We start from the raw sequence: 14,692 nt of genomic DNA, 5'->3' as shown, positions 1-14,692 counted from the left end.
ACTCATCTGTGGTGCTGGGCACAGTGTCAAATCCATGGTCTGATGGTACTATATGCGGCGTCATCAATAAAGAGTGTCCAAAGGACAGGTCCATGGCGCGTCTAGTTGGTCCACAGGTCTTTTACACCGCTCGTCTCAAGTGACGTGCCGTGATTTGGGGGCGCTTAGCCACAGGGCTGAGTCGATGCGTCCGGGAACTTGAATCTTTGACTAAGGCGGAGCTGGAAAGAACGTGACTTTACTCGTTACGGCTGGACAGCCTCGGAAGGATGCCCGCTACTTGGTGACTACTACTGGGTGCCTGTGGGCGGCCTGATTGACACACGACGGCCATGATTCTGGCTTTGTGGGTGAGTGAGGATTTTTGCACCTCCATGGGCAGCATCAAGCCTGATTGATGTCATCATCGACCCCTATCGGAGCTCAGGAAAAGAGGGGACCAATTCGAGGTATTTCCTTGTCCCAAAGGTATTGGGAGGCTTCAGACAGAGTCAAAACTGTAAAATACCAGGAGTCCAAGCGTGGTCTGAAATGAAAAACAGAATCAGTATTGAGAATATCAACCCCGGCCAAAATCTGCCTCAAGTGTGACGCATCTAGATGCTTGGCCAACCAGGCCCCTTCATATGGCAACGCCTACACGGCCGTCTACGTGACCTCGACAGAACCGAGCTCAAATGATTGTCTCTGACGACGCCGGAACCTGACTATAATGAACATCTGGTAATGTTACAGAGCTCTCCAAGACCGTAGGCAAGACAATCTCTTCCGCTACGGCGCGCTCATCAGTCTCTCGCAGGATACCAGCATCGGCAGCCACGATATCCATCGTAGCGAGGGCCTGGTCGAGCCCAAAGGTGTGACCAATCAGTCTAAGGCACTGAATGACCCACCGGCGTAACGAATGGCCCGGCCTCTCGACAATTCCCGCGAGAAAGAGCGGCCAGAGCACCATGAGTCCCCCCATGCATCTTTCCGGAGGCAGAGCGCTTGGCGAGCGATGGTCCAGGTGGGCGCCGACGATGCATGGGATGCTGCGGCAGATTTCAACCGCCAATCGCCGAATTTTCGCCCGGGCAATTCTGCACCGTTGCCGTATCTCATCGGAAAGCGGCATGGTCGTCGAGGATTGGGATAGCTTTCGAATGTGTTCCAGCGCGATTTCATCGATGATGATCTGCGTGCAGCGATACTGGTTCCACGTGTTGCAGATCCATATGTTGGGGTATTCGTGATATTGCCCATCGTAGGGAATCAGCCCTCCACGGCGCTTCTGCCACCGAAGCTCGTGAGGAGTCACTGTGTGAGTCTGGTAATTAAACTCGGGCGGTAGAGTCGCCAGCCACGCGACGAGATCGGCCTCGATGCTCGATGTGGTTGCCAGAACCTCCCGGCTGTCGGTCAAGATCCCTTCACGAAGATCTGCGCGCAGGCTTGCCAATCGGCTGATGACCATGATCAAGCGGTTACTTTGGGCCTCAGCTGGTCGGAGCGATATAGCATACCCTGTGTAGTGGAGCAAAGATTCCGGCACGCGGACAGTCCGTTGAATACAACTGATCACCTGGAAGGGGATGAGCTTTCATGACGCAGGAACATGGGACAAACCAGAACATACGATCTGATAACGTAAATGTAAGAACAACTTAAGGCCAATCTCTGAATTGACTTGCTCTGGACCTCTGAGATGCAAAAGAGCGGTCGCCCCTGAGATATGCTTCGTCCATTGATTGATATCTCGCGGGGCTCTGGTGGTGACAATCTGATTTGTGGAGGGGCACAGTCTTAGCTATGCAAATCAAATTGTTGCTGGCGGTGGAAAGGCAGACACTATCGGCGATTCTAGCCTCGTACTCACCTCGTACATGGCAAGCAGTATGACCGCCCCCAAGGCTTGATTGGACTTGGCATCTTCCACATCCGTCAAAGCCGTGTTCAGTAAGTTGAGCGCCGACACATATTCCTCTTGTGCCAGCCGTGTGAGTGCTCTGATCTTGCGGGCTCGGCAGAGCATCGCCGAGGAGACCGCGAGTAAGCTCGATTGCATCGCTTTCATACTCGGTGTGGTGCTCGGCCCGGCCAAGAACCGATCCAAAAGCTCTCCCATCCACAGGTTTCCTGGAACCGCATTTCCACGCAAGAAAAAGCAGATCGCCTCTTCTCTGGATGCTTCTGTGGAGGGCTGAACTTCTGGTGATCGGGCCCAGCAAGTGGATGTGCCAAGTTCCACCAAGCCACTTTTGTCGGATCGGAAAGAATGTGCTGGGTCTTGCGACACGAGTGTCCCCTCATTCCTGTCTGGGGATGCAGTGCGAGACGAGCGTACAGACACGCCGTTTGGTCTGCCCCGACTGGACGGGGAGCTCCCGGCCCCAGCTTTGGCTTTTCGGACCACCGATTTGCTCTCATCGCGAAACATCAATGAAAGTTGATCCCGATATCCCGGGCATTCTCTCTTCGCGCGAATACACTGCGCACAGGCTGGTCGGGCCTGATCACAGCGGATCTTTCTACTGCGGCAATGGCCGCAGCCCTTACTTGGCTTGCCACAATACACCATGATGGAGTGGACACAAGAACTTCATTCAGGTCGGCGACCAGAGCCTTCCTTTTCCTTCCTGCGTTTTCTGAGGGATTCAAGCAACCAAGGAGGCTAACAGAAAGTCCACGGTGTTCATCACGGAAACGATCTCAGCGGGGCACCATGTCGCGGATGTACCCGAGCGACGACCACACAGCCTCCTCGCGGAATGCGCCCACTCGGGGAATCCAGTCAGCGCGCTAGTCCACGTTGAGTATGCGCTGCGACGAGCTGAGTTTCTGGGAGTTTCCCGGTGGGGACCGTGTGGCGAACGGGTAAAGCTTGTGTCGTCTTTCAGCCCCGTTGGAACTTGGCAGGCCGTGTGAAGCCCCGGTTGAGACTCCAGGCACCTACAAATTCTAGTCCATCCAGTCCTCGAGCCATTGCTGACGAATGAGAGTAAGCACACCCATTCGGTCCTCGAGATTGGTGGACACCTATCACAGCCAAATCTCTGGACTGTGGGGGCGGCGGGCTTTCGGCTTGTTCGAGTCTCATTCGAATAGTTCTCAAACGTGCCGAATTGGGCAAAATCCGCGAGGTACTGCAGATTCAAGTTGTGAGCCACATCAACTCAGCCTCTGAGGATCTGCTACTTCCATCTCGGTGTACTAAATGGAAATCAGATAATTAGACAACATCTGGACTGGACAATTCCTACATTTAAGCAGTCATGCCAACCACCAAAGTATCATCTTTCCCTTCAACTTTTACGCCCAAACCAGTCTACCTACTCCACGGGCTCAAGCATCTGACCACATTCATACCCTTTTCCCATATAAGTCATCTCATTAACGAGTCTTTCGTACCTACACACCCACACTCACCATCATGACTATCGGTTATCGACACGGTCTTTCTATTCTCGAATTGGTCTTCTACTTTCTCAGTTTGTTTGTCGCAGTGTTCCTCGTCGTTCGACATGGCTTCCGCACGAATAGTGGCTTTCTCTTTCTGGCCATCTTCGCCCTGGCTCGGATCGTGGGTGCATGCTGTGATCTCGCCACGATAAACAACCCCTCCGCTGGGCTGTTCACTGCCGCTGCGATTTGCAGCTCTATCGGCCTCTCTCCGTTGATGCTCGCCTGTGCCGGTCTTCTCTCTCGGGCGTAAGCCACACTTTCCCCCTGCCTCACAGATAAGCTTTGTTTTTCTCGAAATCAGGAAAGGCGATGTGACTTGCAGACACTAACTCCCCCCCGAAGTGACCTCTCCATTGAAAAGATGACTGGGCGGAAAGCTCTCCCAAATCTCACCTTCAACATCTTTCGCCTCGTCACCATCGCTGCCTTGGCATTGAGCATCGCCGGTATCACCGCCAACATGTCCCCCTCGGGTTTTCAGACCCCCGACAGCAAGGTCAAGATTGGCATGGCTCTGTACGTCCTCTGCTGGGCGATGATGGTTGCAATTCTCGTCCTTCTGAGTCTGCGACGGGGGGAATCGAAACAGGCGAAAAGCGTACCTTGCTGGCCGTTGCCTTGTCGACTCCGTTCATCTTTGTCCGGCTACTATACGCCCTCTTGACGTGGTTCTCGCACAATTCAGCATTTAGCATGCTGGATGGCAATGTCACCGCTCTGTTGATGATGTCTGTGCTGGAGGAGATCATCGTCGTCATCATCTGTCTTTCCGTGGGTATGACTCTGCAGGTGCGTGCGCGAGGCAATCAGGAACAGGTGGACCGAGGAGATGATCTGCCTTCTTATCAATCTGGCAAACCGTGAGCGTGAAAGGTTGCCTTGATAATTGATCCCGATCGTTGTGGGTGGGTGCTTGAAAGTGCACTGTTGTATTGACTTTATTACATAGACCAACTTTCCTCTTTTTTTGTGTGTGTCTTTTGTGCATCTCCTCTGTCTACCACTACGGCTAAATCAGTTGTCACTCCATTTGAAAAAAAATTCATCAATTGTCACATTTGCCACAGTCCAGCTCTGGCCGATCTATAACATGAACGAGGTTGTCATGGAAGGAATCTGGTCATCTATAAATTCACATTCAAGCTGCAAGCCACAACTCTCACACAGCGGATTCTGAAGCCGGTTTCTTCTCAGCATCTTCCCTCCAGATCACGATTACGATGAAGAAGACCGCCAAGGAGCATAGAAGAGCCAAAATGGTCATCCACCATCCCGACCCAATATTTTTCATTGCGATCGGCGACAACACAGTGCCAACAGCGGCCAGCACGTTTCGGACCAAATTCAAATCAGCCACGACCGACGCACCCACCCCGGGCTTGATATCCACCAAGAAAGGCATGATGGTCGACGTCACAAGCATGAGCCCCAGTCCGAAGAGAAAAGCGCCAACCAGAGGGGCCACCCAGAACACTTGTTTCTCAACCAACCAGCCATAAATGATCAGGCCAGCGGGGATGAAGCCGACACCATACCAGACAGTCTTGATGCGTTCCACCGGACGAATTTCCCCACCATGCGTCTCCTGGTATTGACGCAATTTGGCATCGCTCAATTTCCCACCGACAATGCTTCCAATCGCGTATCCGAGACAATTGCTGATGTAGCAGAGTCCAATCTCGAGGGCGGAGAAATTGTAGGGTGGTGCCGCGTACGCATAAGGAAGCGTCGTGTTGAAACAGTAGAGACTGGCGAAACAGATGCTCACGTATGCGATCGTCAACGCGATCGAAGACACCAAAAGGAATTTCAACTTGGGCAAAGGTGCCAGCAAATCACGCTTGACGGCTTGGTGCCACGGCAGCCGGTGCTCCTGATCTTGAGGGGATGTTTTGACCAAGGTCTCCGGAAGACATAATATCGTCAGAATGGCGGTCATCAATGTGAAAATGGCCATGAAATAAAGTGGTGCTCGCCAGCCAAGCCAGATTTGCAGAGCTCCTCCAATGATGGGAGCAACCAAAGGTCCGATCAGGGTGCCCAGGTAGAACCATCCGAGCGCGGATCCTCTCTCGGTAGAAATATAGATATCACTGATGACACCGGCGCCTACGCTTTGCGCAGACGAGCATCCTAGCGCCTCGATCAGGCGGAAGACGATGATCAATGGGAGGGAATTCGACACGGCACAAATGATCACCGCTACCGTCGACACCAGGAAGCTAAAGACTAACACCGGTCGACGACCGTACTGTTGACTCAGTGTGCTCCACCACAATGGAGCAACTGCCAGTCCCAGAAGAAAGACCGTTGTCGTCAAGGCAACTGTGGTCTGCGTGGTATGAAAAAAGTCGACGAGAGTGGTGAAGGACGGGAAGAGAATACAGGACGCAAAGGGTGCAGTGAAGGCAGACAGAGTGACAATTGCGACGATAGCATGCTTCTGCCACGGAGAGTGTACTTTGGGATCTGCCTGTTTTTGCACCAGGCAAAGACGATCGAACCATGTTCGGGTTGGCGAGACACTCTTTTCAGTCGTCTCGGCGAGTGAGGGTTCCGACATGATGATTCGACTTTGGTGTTTGAGATAGGAATCCTAGGATATAAAACCGTACGTAGATGAATATCCAGTCAATCTCTGTCTTGTTGAATAGAAGATGAAAAATAAAATCTCCTTCCATTGTGGTCAATCACTTGATTTTATGAAGCCCAAAATATCTATATTGAATAAGCTTTGGACTATTCTGAGGTGGGACCGCCGGGATTTCGGGACTTCGGGATTTCACCTCAAGTGAAAACCCCACTCGACACTCCAACTGGATGGCGCGTTGATCAGAGCCGACGAGCCGCCAACGTGATCCTGAGTAAGCACTAACGTTGAACGGTTGCCTGCCATCCATTGATGTTCTTCCAACACAGTGTACACTTTGCATTGCAAGGTGGTTATCACTGATCAACGCCCCGTCGGGCTGAGGTCGGAAATTGGCGCACGTCGCGACTTTATCTCGGGATTTCCCCTTCCACCACGACTCGATTTTCCCGCCAAAGAGACAACCTTCGACGCCGCTTTACCCGGCCGTCAGTAGTTGACAGTCCGCAAGATGAACAAGAGTTGTGTTGCCTGTGCCGCGTCCAAGATCCGATGTGACGTCAAACAAAAGGGGTCACCATGCTCGAGATGCCTGCAAAAAGGCTCCCCGTGCGTGAGAGCCGGGCGGAAGCAGAGGCCACGAAGATCCACGAAAAGCCGTTCTACTCAATCGCCACAAACGGGCGGCGAGGACGTGCCATATCATAGTCAAAGTCCAGACTGGGCGGCATTGAATGTTCAACACGATGACCTCTCATTTCTGGCCACACCGCCGGTCGATGGACCCGACTTTTTCTCTCAGTTGGCAGACCTCGAAAACATGGTCGACATGAGTTCGTGGAGCTGGAACCCAGATGGTCAGACATCGACCTCCGGCGATATCACTGCGACCCAATCACATCCCACGGCGCTGGTTTCTTCACCCATAGATTCAGAGCTCTCGGGGAGTTGTGAAGGTCTAATCTGCCCTGACAATTTTCGGCTGCCGGCCGAGTATACCCTGGAATTAGAAAGCCTAGGAACTATTCCCGTGCTCCGACTGGAGACATACGCAAAGCTGTTCTTTTCTCACTTCTATCCATTTCTTCCTCTACTGCATATTCCTACATTTTGTCTGGCCAGAGCGTCGGGCGTGTTGCTTCGAACAATATGCTTCATCGGCGCTGGTTTTGGCAGTCACCCCTCATCCACCGCTGACGCAAAGCTACTCTACGGATCCCTTCCCTCGATCCTGGCCAAAAGCTGTCTGCGTACGGATGGCCGGTCGCCAACATTCGAAGAACTGCAAGCGCTAGTTCTTTTGCAGTTCGCGATTATGGCGAATGGTGAAGTCGCCCAGCGGGCTGCCTCACGATTGTTACATCCACTCCTCATCGCCGCCATCCGGCAAGCAGGCTTCCTCAAAATTCACGGGGAGTGCTCCAAAGCGGCACGAAATGCACGATCTTGGGAAGCCTGGATCCGCAAGGAGTCAGAAAAGAGAGTTATGTGGGGGAGTTATGCCGTGGACTGCTACCAATCAATACTTTGTGGCAGCAAGCCCCTCCTCTCGCCAACCGATACCAGAGCATCTTTTCCTTGCAATGACCCGAGTTGGAATGCCTACTCTGCATCTTCGTGGGCTCAGCTTCCAGCACAGGATCCATCGAGCTGCTTTCTATCCTCGGTGAGGGGTTTGCTGGTCGGTCAGGTCACCTCGACATCACACGTAACGACATTTGGGTTGAACCTGCTAGTCTTAGCAATGCATTCACTCCTACTGGAAGCCCAGACTTCAATACTGCCCGTGGATGTGTCTGCTCTAGAACGAGGATTGCAGACATGGTATGGCATTTGGAAGCAATTCACAGCCCCTTCCGCCGATTTTTCCAATAAAGGAGCTGGAAATATCCTCATCTCAAATAGCCTATCTCTGTATCGTCTGGCGGTTTACTTTCTCAGAAATGGACGCCCAGTGCTCAATGAAGCGGCTTACATGGGGCAGTCCACGAATGCTGGAAATCCTCTCATCATTAATGAGCACATTTATCAGTGTGAGATGATGCGATTTGTGCAGCAAGTTCTGAGTGACTTCCAGAACGAGGAACAAGTCGCACCGATGGTGTCTTAGAAACAACAACAGAGCCCAAGAAGTTCTCGTGGGCTATGTCTTTGTACACCAGTCAAGGAAACACATCTGGACCTGAAAGATTGTTGAACTTTTTTTTTCTCTCTTTCTGTTTGTAGATCGGTCTATTGTACAATGTGCTATCCCGATCATGTTGAACGGTCTGAGGATTTATCCACTCTCCTCTTCCCCAACTCCTTTCCTCCCTGAAGAGTGCTTGTTTCTTCAAGATTTATCCCTTTACGCCGCCACCTACCACACAACATGCTTCACACTTCACAGCTTGGAGCTCTGAAGATTCAACCAAGGCAGAATAGCCTCCAGCACAGCCTGTCCCTGTTCAGGAAACAGCGCATGAGAGGCATCAGCAATGATTTTCGAGGTTGCTCGACTCGGATACAAAGTGGTCGTTTCATTCCATGTCGATTCCGGCTGGAACGGATCATCTGCAGGAATCAACTCCAGAACCTGGGTCGTATTGGCACCAGCCCAGTGTGGAGTCAAGCTACCGTAGGCTTCAATGGCCGCGTGTTCCATCGCAAGAACATCGGGATACCAGCCATCCAGCCAGATGTGCGCATCATGATTGGGCGCAAAGAAGGCTGTTTCCAGAGCCCCGAGCCGCTCAGACAGAGACAAAGCGGTATTTCCAGCGATAAATGGCATTTTGGCGATAGTGGGTGGTAAGTCGATGGCGCCTGGAGCTGCCACCACGATCGCAGGGATCTTCTCCGGATACAGAACAGAGCTGACTTTGGCGAGGAAGGTGCCAAAAGCGTGGCCGATCACGATGGCTTGTCCGTCGCCAAGAGCATCAATCACAGCTGCGACATCTGCAGCAAGATCTTCCATCGTGACGTTCTGCATCGGTCCAGTCGACTGGAAGGTTCCGCGGGGTTGTGGACGCAGGACAAGGTAGCCCGCCTCCACAAGAGAATGGGTGAAGTAGTTGTAGTCGTCTCCGCCATCTCGGCCGTAGGACGGCAGGAGGACGACCGTTGGTCCTGCGCCTTGAACGAGAACTTGAATATTTGCCTCGCCGCTTCGGACAAACTGCGTGGGCCATTTGTAGTCCGCGAGAGGTTGGGTGATGGCAGGTAGTGCATTTGCGCCCATGTTGAGCAATGCTGCCAAAAGAGGAAGGCTTCCAGTTGAAGGCAATCGCATTTCGAGGGAATAGAGGAAAAAGTTGCTCAGGAGTTGATATGCCACTTTATATCTAGCACGTAGCAATGAGAGGAAGGACTCGAAGAACTTTGATAGATGACAGGGACCATCGGACCTGATTTGCCTCTCCTTTTATACAATTTCTATCTCTTCCCGTTTCGAGGTGGCACGCCTCTTACGCCTCGCTTACTTTCTGGAGGATGGGCTTCTGGATTTGCAACAACATTAGAGCCCGTCCACGGCAATGACAATGGTATCAGTCGATCTGCTCTCATCTCAACGCTTGGATCTTCGCCAAGATAGTGACTAACGACATATTGAATGGTTTCATCGCCGGGCAATGATCTCATTTTCCTCAAAACACCAATGAATATCGAGAATGTCTCAGCCGCCTAAGATGGGGTAAGATGAGGCTTTTTTTCCCCTTATCCCGAGCAGTATCTGATATGCCGAGTCTAAAGTTTACCAATAAAGAACCGAAGCATTTCAGAGCCTTCGATGGTACGGGGTTTCGGGTATTCGGGTTTTCGGGGTTATGTGTAGGCTTTGCTGATTCACGCTGAGGCGGTGCTTATGCGAGATTTACTTCGTTCAAATTGATATTGCAAGATTCGCCCTGGCGTTGCGCCACATTTCACAATCATCCAGTGGATAGATCAAATTGTCCTCTAAATCGTTTCCTGCCATCGTGGAAGAATGCCGGCATCGATGTTCGTCGAGAGAAAAAAAACAATCGGATAGATGAGCTACACACAGTAGGCCCTGGCTAGGTATGTGCTGGCAAAACTATACTTAGTTGCTGACTATCTCTCTATCCCGGTACTTCCTACTCTACTACGTGAGTTCATAGCTATTTAAGCCCCTGCAAAAGGAACACAGTCCCGGAAAAACTGAAAGAGGTCAACATGTACAAATGAGACGAGGTTTGAAAGCACCCCAGTTTTGGAAAAAAAAATTTAGAGTTCAGCCCTATTGCCCGGCCGATATCGCTGTTTATCTATCCCCACCAGACATGACGTCGAGGCAACAACTGACTCTCTGGCAACTCGATCCGTAGGCAGAAACAAAAAGGAAACTGAATCAAACAAAAACATACAACAGTCAGGATTCGCATGTGGTCACCCACCATACTACTAACTGACCGGCGTGTGGCTTGAGTACGGCTGAGCGGACGGGAAGCCCTATTTTCCACACCCTATGGTCGTATGTGCTTGTTTACGGGGAATAACAGCTCATATACTCTAAAAATATGTCTCAATAGGTGGGTCCCTTTAATTATTCTAGACGATTATACGATTCAAAAACAATACAAAGAGATAAACTGATGATACTGTAGTACTCTTAGATTAGGCAAAAATGAAGACAAAAACATACAACAGCCAGGATTCGCATGTGGTCACCCACCATACTACTAACTGGCCGGCGTGTGGCTTAAGTACGGCTGAGCGGACGGGAAGCCCTGTTCTCCACACCCTATGGTCGTATGTGCAAGATCCAGCGTATCGTAAAATCATATCCAAAGCTCCAACCTCGAAGGCAGTCCCATGGCGGAAATGCATCACAGCTGGCTTTCCAGAATGGACTCATGATAGCTTCCAAATGCAGCGTGATTGTTAGATTCGATGATAATGTCATTGCTAAAGAAGGATTTGATTCTGATGCCGAGGTAGGTAAGGAAAATGCCAAACAGCCCTCCTAGCATTTTAGCATTTCAGTGGGAGCTCGTTGTGTTGATGTATACATGAGCCACGTAGGACTTACATCGGATCTACTGCAGTGAACAGCGCATCGAACAGTCATCTCTACCCTCTCAATAGTTCTCAATCGAATACATGAAGACGAGATTGCGAGTCAGGTGAAGATGGAGATTCAGTGCAACGGTAGATGGCAGCACAAAGCTGAAAAAGGATGCACAGCCTACCTCCGGCTTGCAATTAATTAACATTAGAGGCAAAAGTAGAAAAGAAGACGAAGAAAAAAAAAGAGAGAAGAAGCAGAAACAAGGACAAAAACGTCGAAGGAGACTCCAGGCAATAATCATAGAGGGTGTTTCATCAAGTGGGCATCTCGGAAAAATGTAAAGCAAAGAACGTGGGATCAAGGATGTAGTAGAATGATACGACGCGTCCTTGACAGTATGTGAAGATCCGACCCGGTCCCGAGCTCCTGAGCGGAATAACGAACCTGACGAAAGTATCTCATGTCATGCAAGTGGACACCGGGCCACCAAAAACTAGTCCCGACTACCAATTCCGCACGAGTTCGTCCGTCGGCACATCGAGATTGCGAGCAACCGCATCTTGTCGGTAGACGGTGTCGGTTCGAACAGTTGCAAGGACGCGGCGGGTCGATATCTGAGCTCGCATGGTTTGAAGAAGGGTTTGTTGCTCATCGATAAAGTCTTCACGGGCCAGGATGTCAGCGCGGAGGGTCGAGAGGCGAACAAAGTCCTGTGAGAGAATTCAGAAAGGTCAATCACTTTAAGCTCACACTCTCAATTTGAATTACAAAACTGATAGTCGGGTTATGTCAACTTACTGCGTACAGCTGCTTCCTGCGTTCATGGTCGGCTTCATCAACCAGACGCTTCCCCAGCCTGTTGACGCACTGGGTGAGATCCGCCATCAACCGAGGCATTGAAACTCCCCGTGAACCCGGTCTCTGGGCTGCCGTTGCCACTGCCGGGTCATCTTCTGGACCCTGGCTAGCGATCGGGTGAGGGGCCGCAGCGACGGGCACAGTCTCGGCCTGCACAAGGATTTGTGACTGTGCCGGGCTCGCACTCAATTCCAGCACTGGCTCCTGGGACGGAGGGACTGGAAGGGTCTCTACCAGGACTTGGACCGGAGACACTGCTAGTGTCGACACCGCGAGCTGGGCAGGAGGACAAGTCTCCAAGGGGCCGCAAACATTGATAGCGGAGTCTTCGACTTTCTCGAATCCATCGCCCGTGACCTTTGACTTTGGCTCTCGCAGCTTAGTCCGAGCACCTTTGGCGAGGATGGTGCGAACACCCCCCATCATGCTAGGGCGCCGTTCCTCGAGTTCCACCTGTGTGCTGGATCGGGTCATTCTATCCAGCAGACGCGGGTGTTTTTCGGTTAAGCTGGCAGGGCGCGAGATCTCTTGGGCTGGCTGAAATGACCAGGAGCGTGCCAGGAACGTACCAGAGGCAGCCACTTGGGCAACGGGCTGCTCGGACGACGAGCGAGGAGGAACCGGCACAGGCTTGCGAGGAATCCGATGTCGGTTGAACGTATTGTCTCGGGGGAACGTCGATACCGATTTGGCTTGCAGACCCTGGCTTGAAGCCCGAAGATACCTGTCTGCGCTTTCCGAGATTCGCAGAGCCGGGCCGTAGCGGTCCCATTGGGGCTGCTCGATCGCTGCCTCGTGAAGCTCGGACGATCTGACTCGGCGCGCGTGGACAGCTTCAGCGGTACAGATCTCGACCTTCTTTCCCTGTCCTTTTACCCGCGGCCTGAGGGTGCTCTCATTGATTCCCGCATCCTCGCTGATACCAAGCTCTGGCGGGTTGATGAAAACTTGACCCAAAGGTCGAGGAAGCCGCGAGATTTTCGAGCGACGGCGGGGGACAATTGGCACACCAACGGGGATGTGGCTCGCTGGTTGGTGAGCTAGATGAGATAAGTTAGCTACATGTGATGGCTTTCATAAAACTCTTGCTGGGATTTTGCGTACAGTACACTTGAGAGCGACTCTCAGGACGGGGTCTACCCGTCAACAGATCGAATCGAGCACGAGGCTCGGAAGGTTGCTGAACTGAGGCCAGGGACTGAGAAATCGCAGCTTCTATGTCGAAGATTAATGGATGATTCTTTCGCTTTTCGATCTGAGATGAGATAAGGATTGCTCACTTTTCTCTTCGGTCTGCTCCGAAGTACGTCCCTGGTCTCGAGAGGAGGTATGTCGGCGGAACATCATAGTGGATGTTCCCAAGGAGATTCGAGGACAACACGGGGCTTTGCCTTTGGAAGTGAAGCCAGGCCGTGAAGTCAGCAAAGGTTCTTGGAGACAGGTTAGTTTCCGTGATGAACTGCCGTGGTGAAGTTGTGGAAGATGCTCAAAACATACTCCTCGCATCGGTTTGTTCCAGACCAAACTCGGCGTGGGGAGGACCTGCGTTGGCAGTCCCCTCTGTGCAAGAAGGCGCCGGAAGAGTGCTTGAGGCCGTCGAGGTCTTCAAAGCAATCGAGGATGTCATCGGCACAATGGATGGATACGGCGACAGAGCGCCTCTCACCACAAAGAATCCTCGATTATTGACACGATGGCTATTTGAAGCGACCTCAGTCACAGGAGTCCATGTCACACGGCATCTCTGGTGATTGCATTCAGATGGCCTATCCGTCATTTCCTCTGTATTCTTTCTATCATGACCGGCAGCCGAACCTCTTTCACCTTCTGATCAAGGCCTGCCGACTCCGAGGACTCCTGGCATTGGCTAAGTGGCCCCTCATCATCTCTTGCCGTCGTGCTAGATACTGGCGAGCTATTCTCGGGCTGCTCCAGAGGTGTTTGAGGGGACACAGCCCGGATGCTGCTGTCTTGTCCATCTTGTTTGTGCTAGGTGATATGTGAGTCAGAAAAATTCAGGGCACCCTGATCAGTGAATGTGAAAGAGACTAACCCATCGTCGAAGGTGACGGCGTGCACGCTGCGTAATACGCTTGAGGCTTGAAAGAGCACCATTCTATGGCCATGATACCTGTCAGCGTGATATCTTCATCGCTTTCAATATTTCCCGGACCGCCAATCTCTTGCTACTGCACAGAAAACACTCTGATACCAGGTTTCTTGACGGCAACCTGCAGGAATATCGCATGTTCACAGTCACCACATACGGTACTCTTTGCACGCGTATGTAGAACGCTATCCCGGTGGCCGCTGGCCGGGTCCATGAGCTTTTGAATCAACCTCATCCTTGCTGGATACTGACATTAGTGATTTGAAGCATATTCATCGAGTACGGATGAGCTGTGTCCACGTTAAGGCCTCGAGCCTTGATATATAACTCACTGACTTATGAAAGGAGACTGTGGAAGCTTGATGCCGAATCCTCCAGGATGAAGTGTGCAGGATCGAAGACGTAGAAGAGAGGAAGATGAGAATTTGGTGATCGAGGCTATTTAGAATAGCCAGAACGCGTCTACACTGCTCTTTGTATCAACAAAAGAGGCTCGTGACTTCGAGCAAACATGTTGGGATGAAATAGAGCAATCATTTACAGGAAACTCGAGAATGAAGTCACATTGATCACCGCCTTCTGTTCAGTTCAGACCTTCTCTGCGAATGTTTCCAGGGACAAAGGAGGATCATGTGCCCAGGCTTCTTCCCTATGAACATTCAAAACAAGTGAACTT

The 14,692-nt window shown here is 51.6% G+C and overlaps 6 protein-coding genes and 1 non-coding gene across 7 annotated transcripts; 2 read left to right on the top strand and 5 right to left on the bottom strand.

Moving 5' to 3' along the window:
- Positions 1-673: 673 nt before the first annotated feature.
- On the bottom strand, positions 674-2,419 carry POX_c03930 (uncharacterized protein; the record flags this gene model as incomplete). The annotated part of the gene is made up of 3 exons (XM_050112816.1): positions 674-1,564; positions 1,619-1,789; positions 1,859-2,419. The coding sequence occupies 3 exons, from the start codon at positions 2,417-2,419 to the stop codon at positions 674-676; spliced, it is 1,623 nt and encodes a 540-aa protein (XP_049970372.1).
- Positions 2,420-3,412: 993 nt separating this feature from the next.
- On the top strand, positions 3,413-4,308 carry POX_c03929 (uncharacterized protein; the record flags this gene model as incomplete). The annotated part of the gene is made up of 3 exons (XM_050112815.1): positions 3,413-3,690; positions 3,787-4,064; positions 4,130-4,308. 3 exons carry the CDS (start codon positions 3,413-3,415, stop codon positions 4,306-4,308), a joined length of 735 nt encoding a protein of 244 aa, XP_049970371.1.
- A 295-nt stretch (positions 4,309-4,603) lies between these two features.
- On the bottom strand, positions 4,604-6,007 carry POX_c03928 (uncharacterized protein; the record flags this gene model as incomplete). The annotated part of the gene is made up of 1 exon (XM_050112814.1): positions 4,604-6,007. One exon carries the CDS (start codon positions 6,005-6,007, stop codon positions 4,604-4,606), a length of 1,404 nt encoding a protein of 467 aa, XP_049970370.1.
- A 538-nt stretch (positions 6,008-6,545) lies between these two features.
- On the top strand, positions 6,546-8,144 carry POX_c03927 (uncharacterized protein; the record flags this gene model as incomplete). Its single annotated transcript, XM_050112813.1, has 1 exon — positions 6,546-8,144. The coding sequence occupies one exon, from the start codon at positions 6,546-6,548 to the stop codon at positions 8,142-8,144; it is 1,599 nt and encodes a 532-aa protein (XP_049970369.1).
- Positions 8,145-8,417: 273 nt separating this feature from the next.
- POX_c03926 (uncharacterized protein) lies at positions 8,418-9,257 on the bottom strand (the record flags this gene model as incomplete). The annotated part of the gene is made up of 1 exon (XM_050112812.1): positions 8,418-9,257. The coding sequence occupies one exon, from the start codon at positions 9,255-9,257 to the stop codon at positions 8,418-8,420; it is 840 nt and encodes a 279-aa protein (XP_049970368.1).
- A 1,420-nt stretch (positions 9,258-10,677) lies between these two features.
- On the bottom strand, positions 10,678-10,793 carry POX_rRNA017. Its single transcript, XR_007588108.1, has one exon. It is a non-coding gene; the product is annotated as a 5S ribosomal RNA (ribosomal RNA).
- Positions 10,794-11,551: 758 nt separating this feature from the next.
- On the bottom strand, positions 11,552-14,021 carry POX_c03925 (uncharacterized protein; the record flags this gene model as incomplete). The annotated part of the gene is made up of 7 exons (XM_050112811.1): positions 11,552-11,758; positions 11,847-12,946; positions 13,011-13,121; positions 13,187-13,336; positions 13,404-13,650; positions 13,722-13,895; positions 13,956-14,021. 7 exons carry the CDS (start codon positions 14,019-14,021, stop codon positions 11,552-11,554), a joined length of 2,055 nt encoding a protein of 684 aa, XP_049970367.1.
- Positions 14,022-14,692: the final 671 nt, after the last annotated feature.

Source organism: Penicillium oxalicum, chromosome III (genome assembly GCF_001723175.1).
Source record: "Penicillium oxalicum strain HP7-1 chromosome III, whole genome shotgun sequence".
Lineage (NCBI taxonomy): Eukaryota > Fungi > Ascomycota > Eurotiomycetes > Eurotiales > Aspergillaceae > Penicillium > Penicillium oxalicum.
Note: the sequence above shows the minus strand (reverse complement) of the source record. Positions and strands in the feature narration are given on the sequence as shown.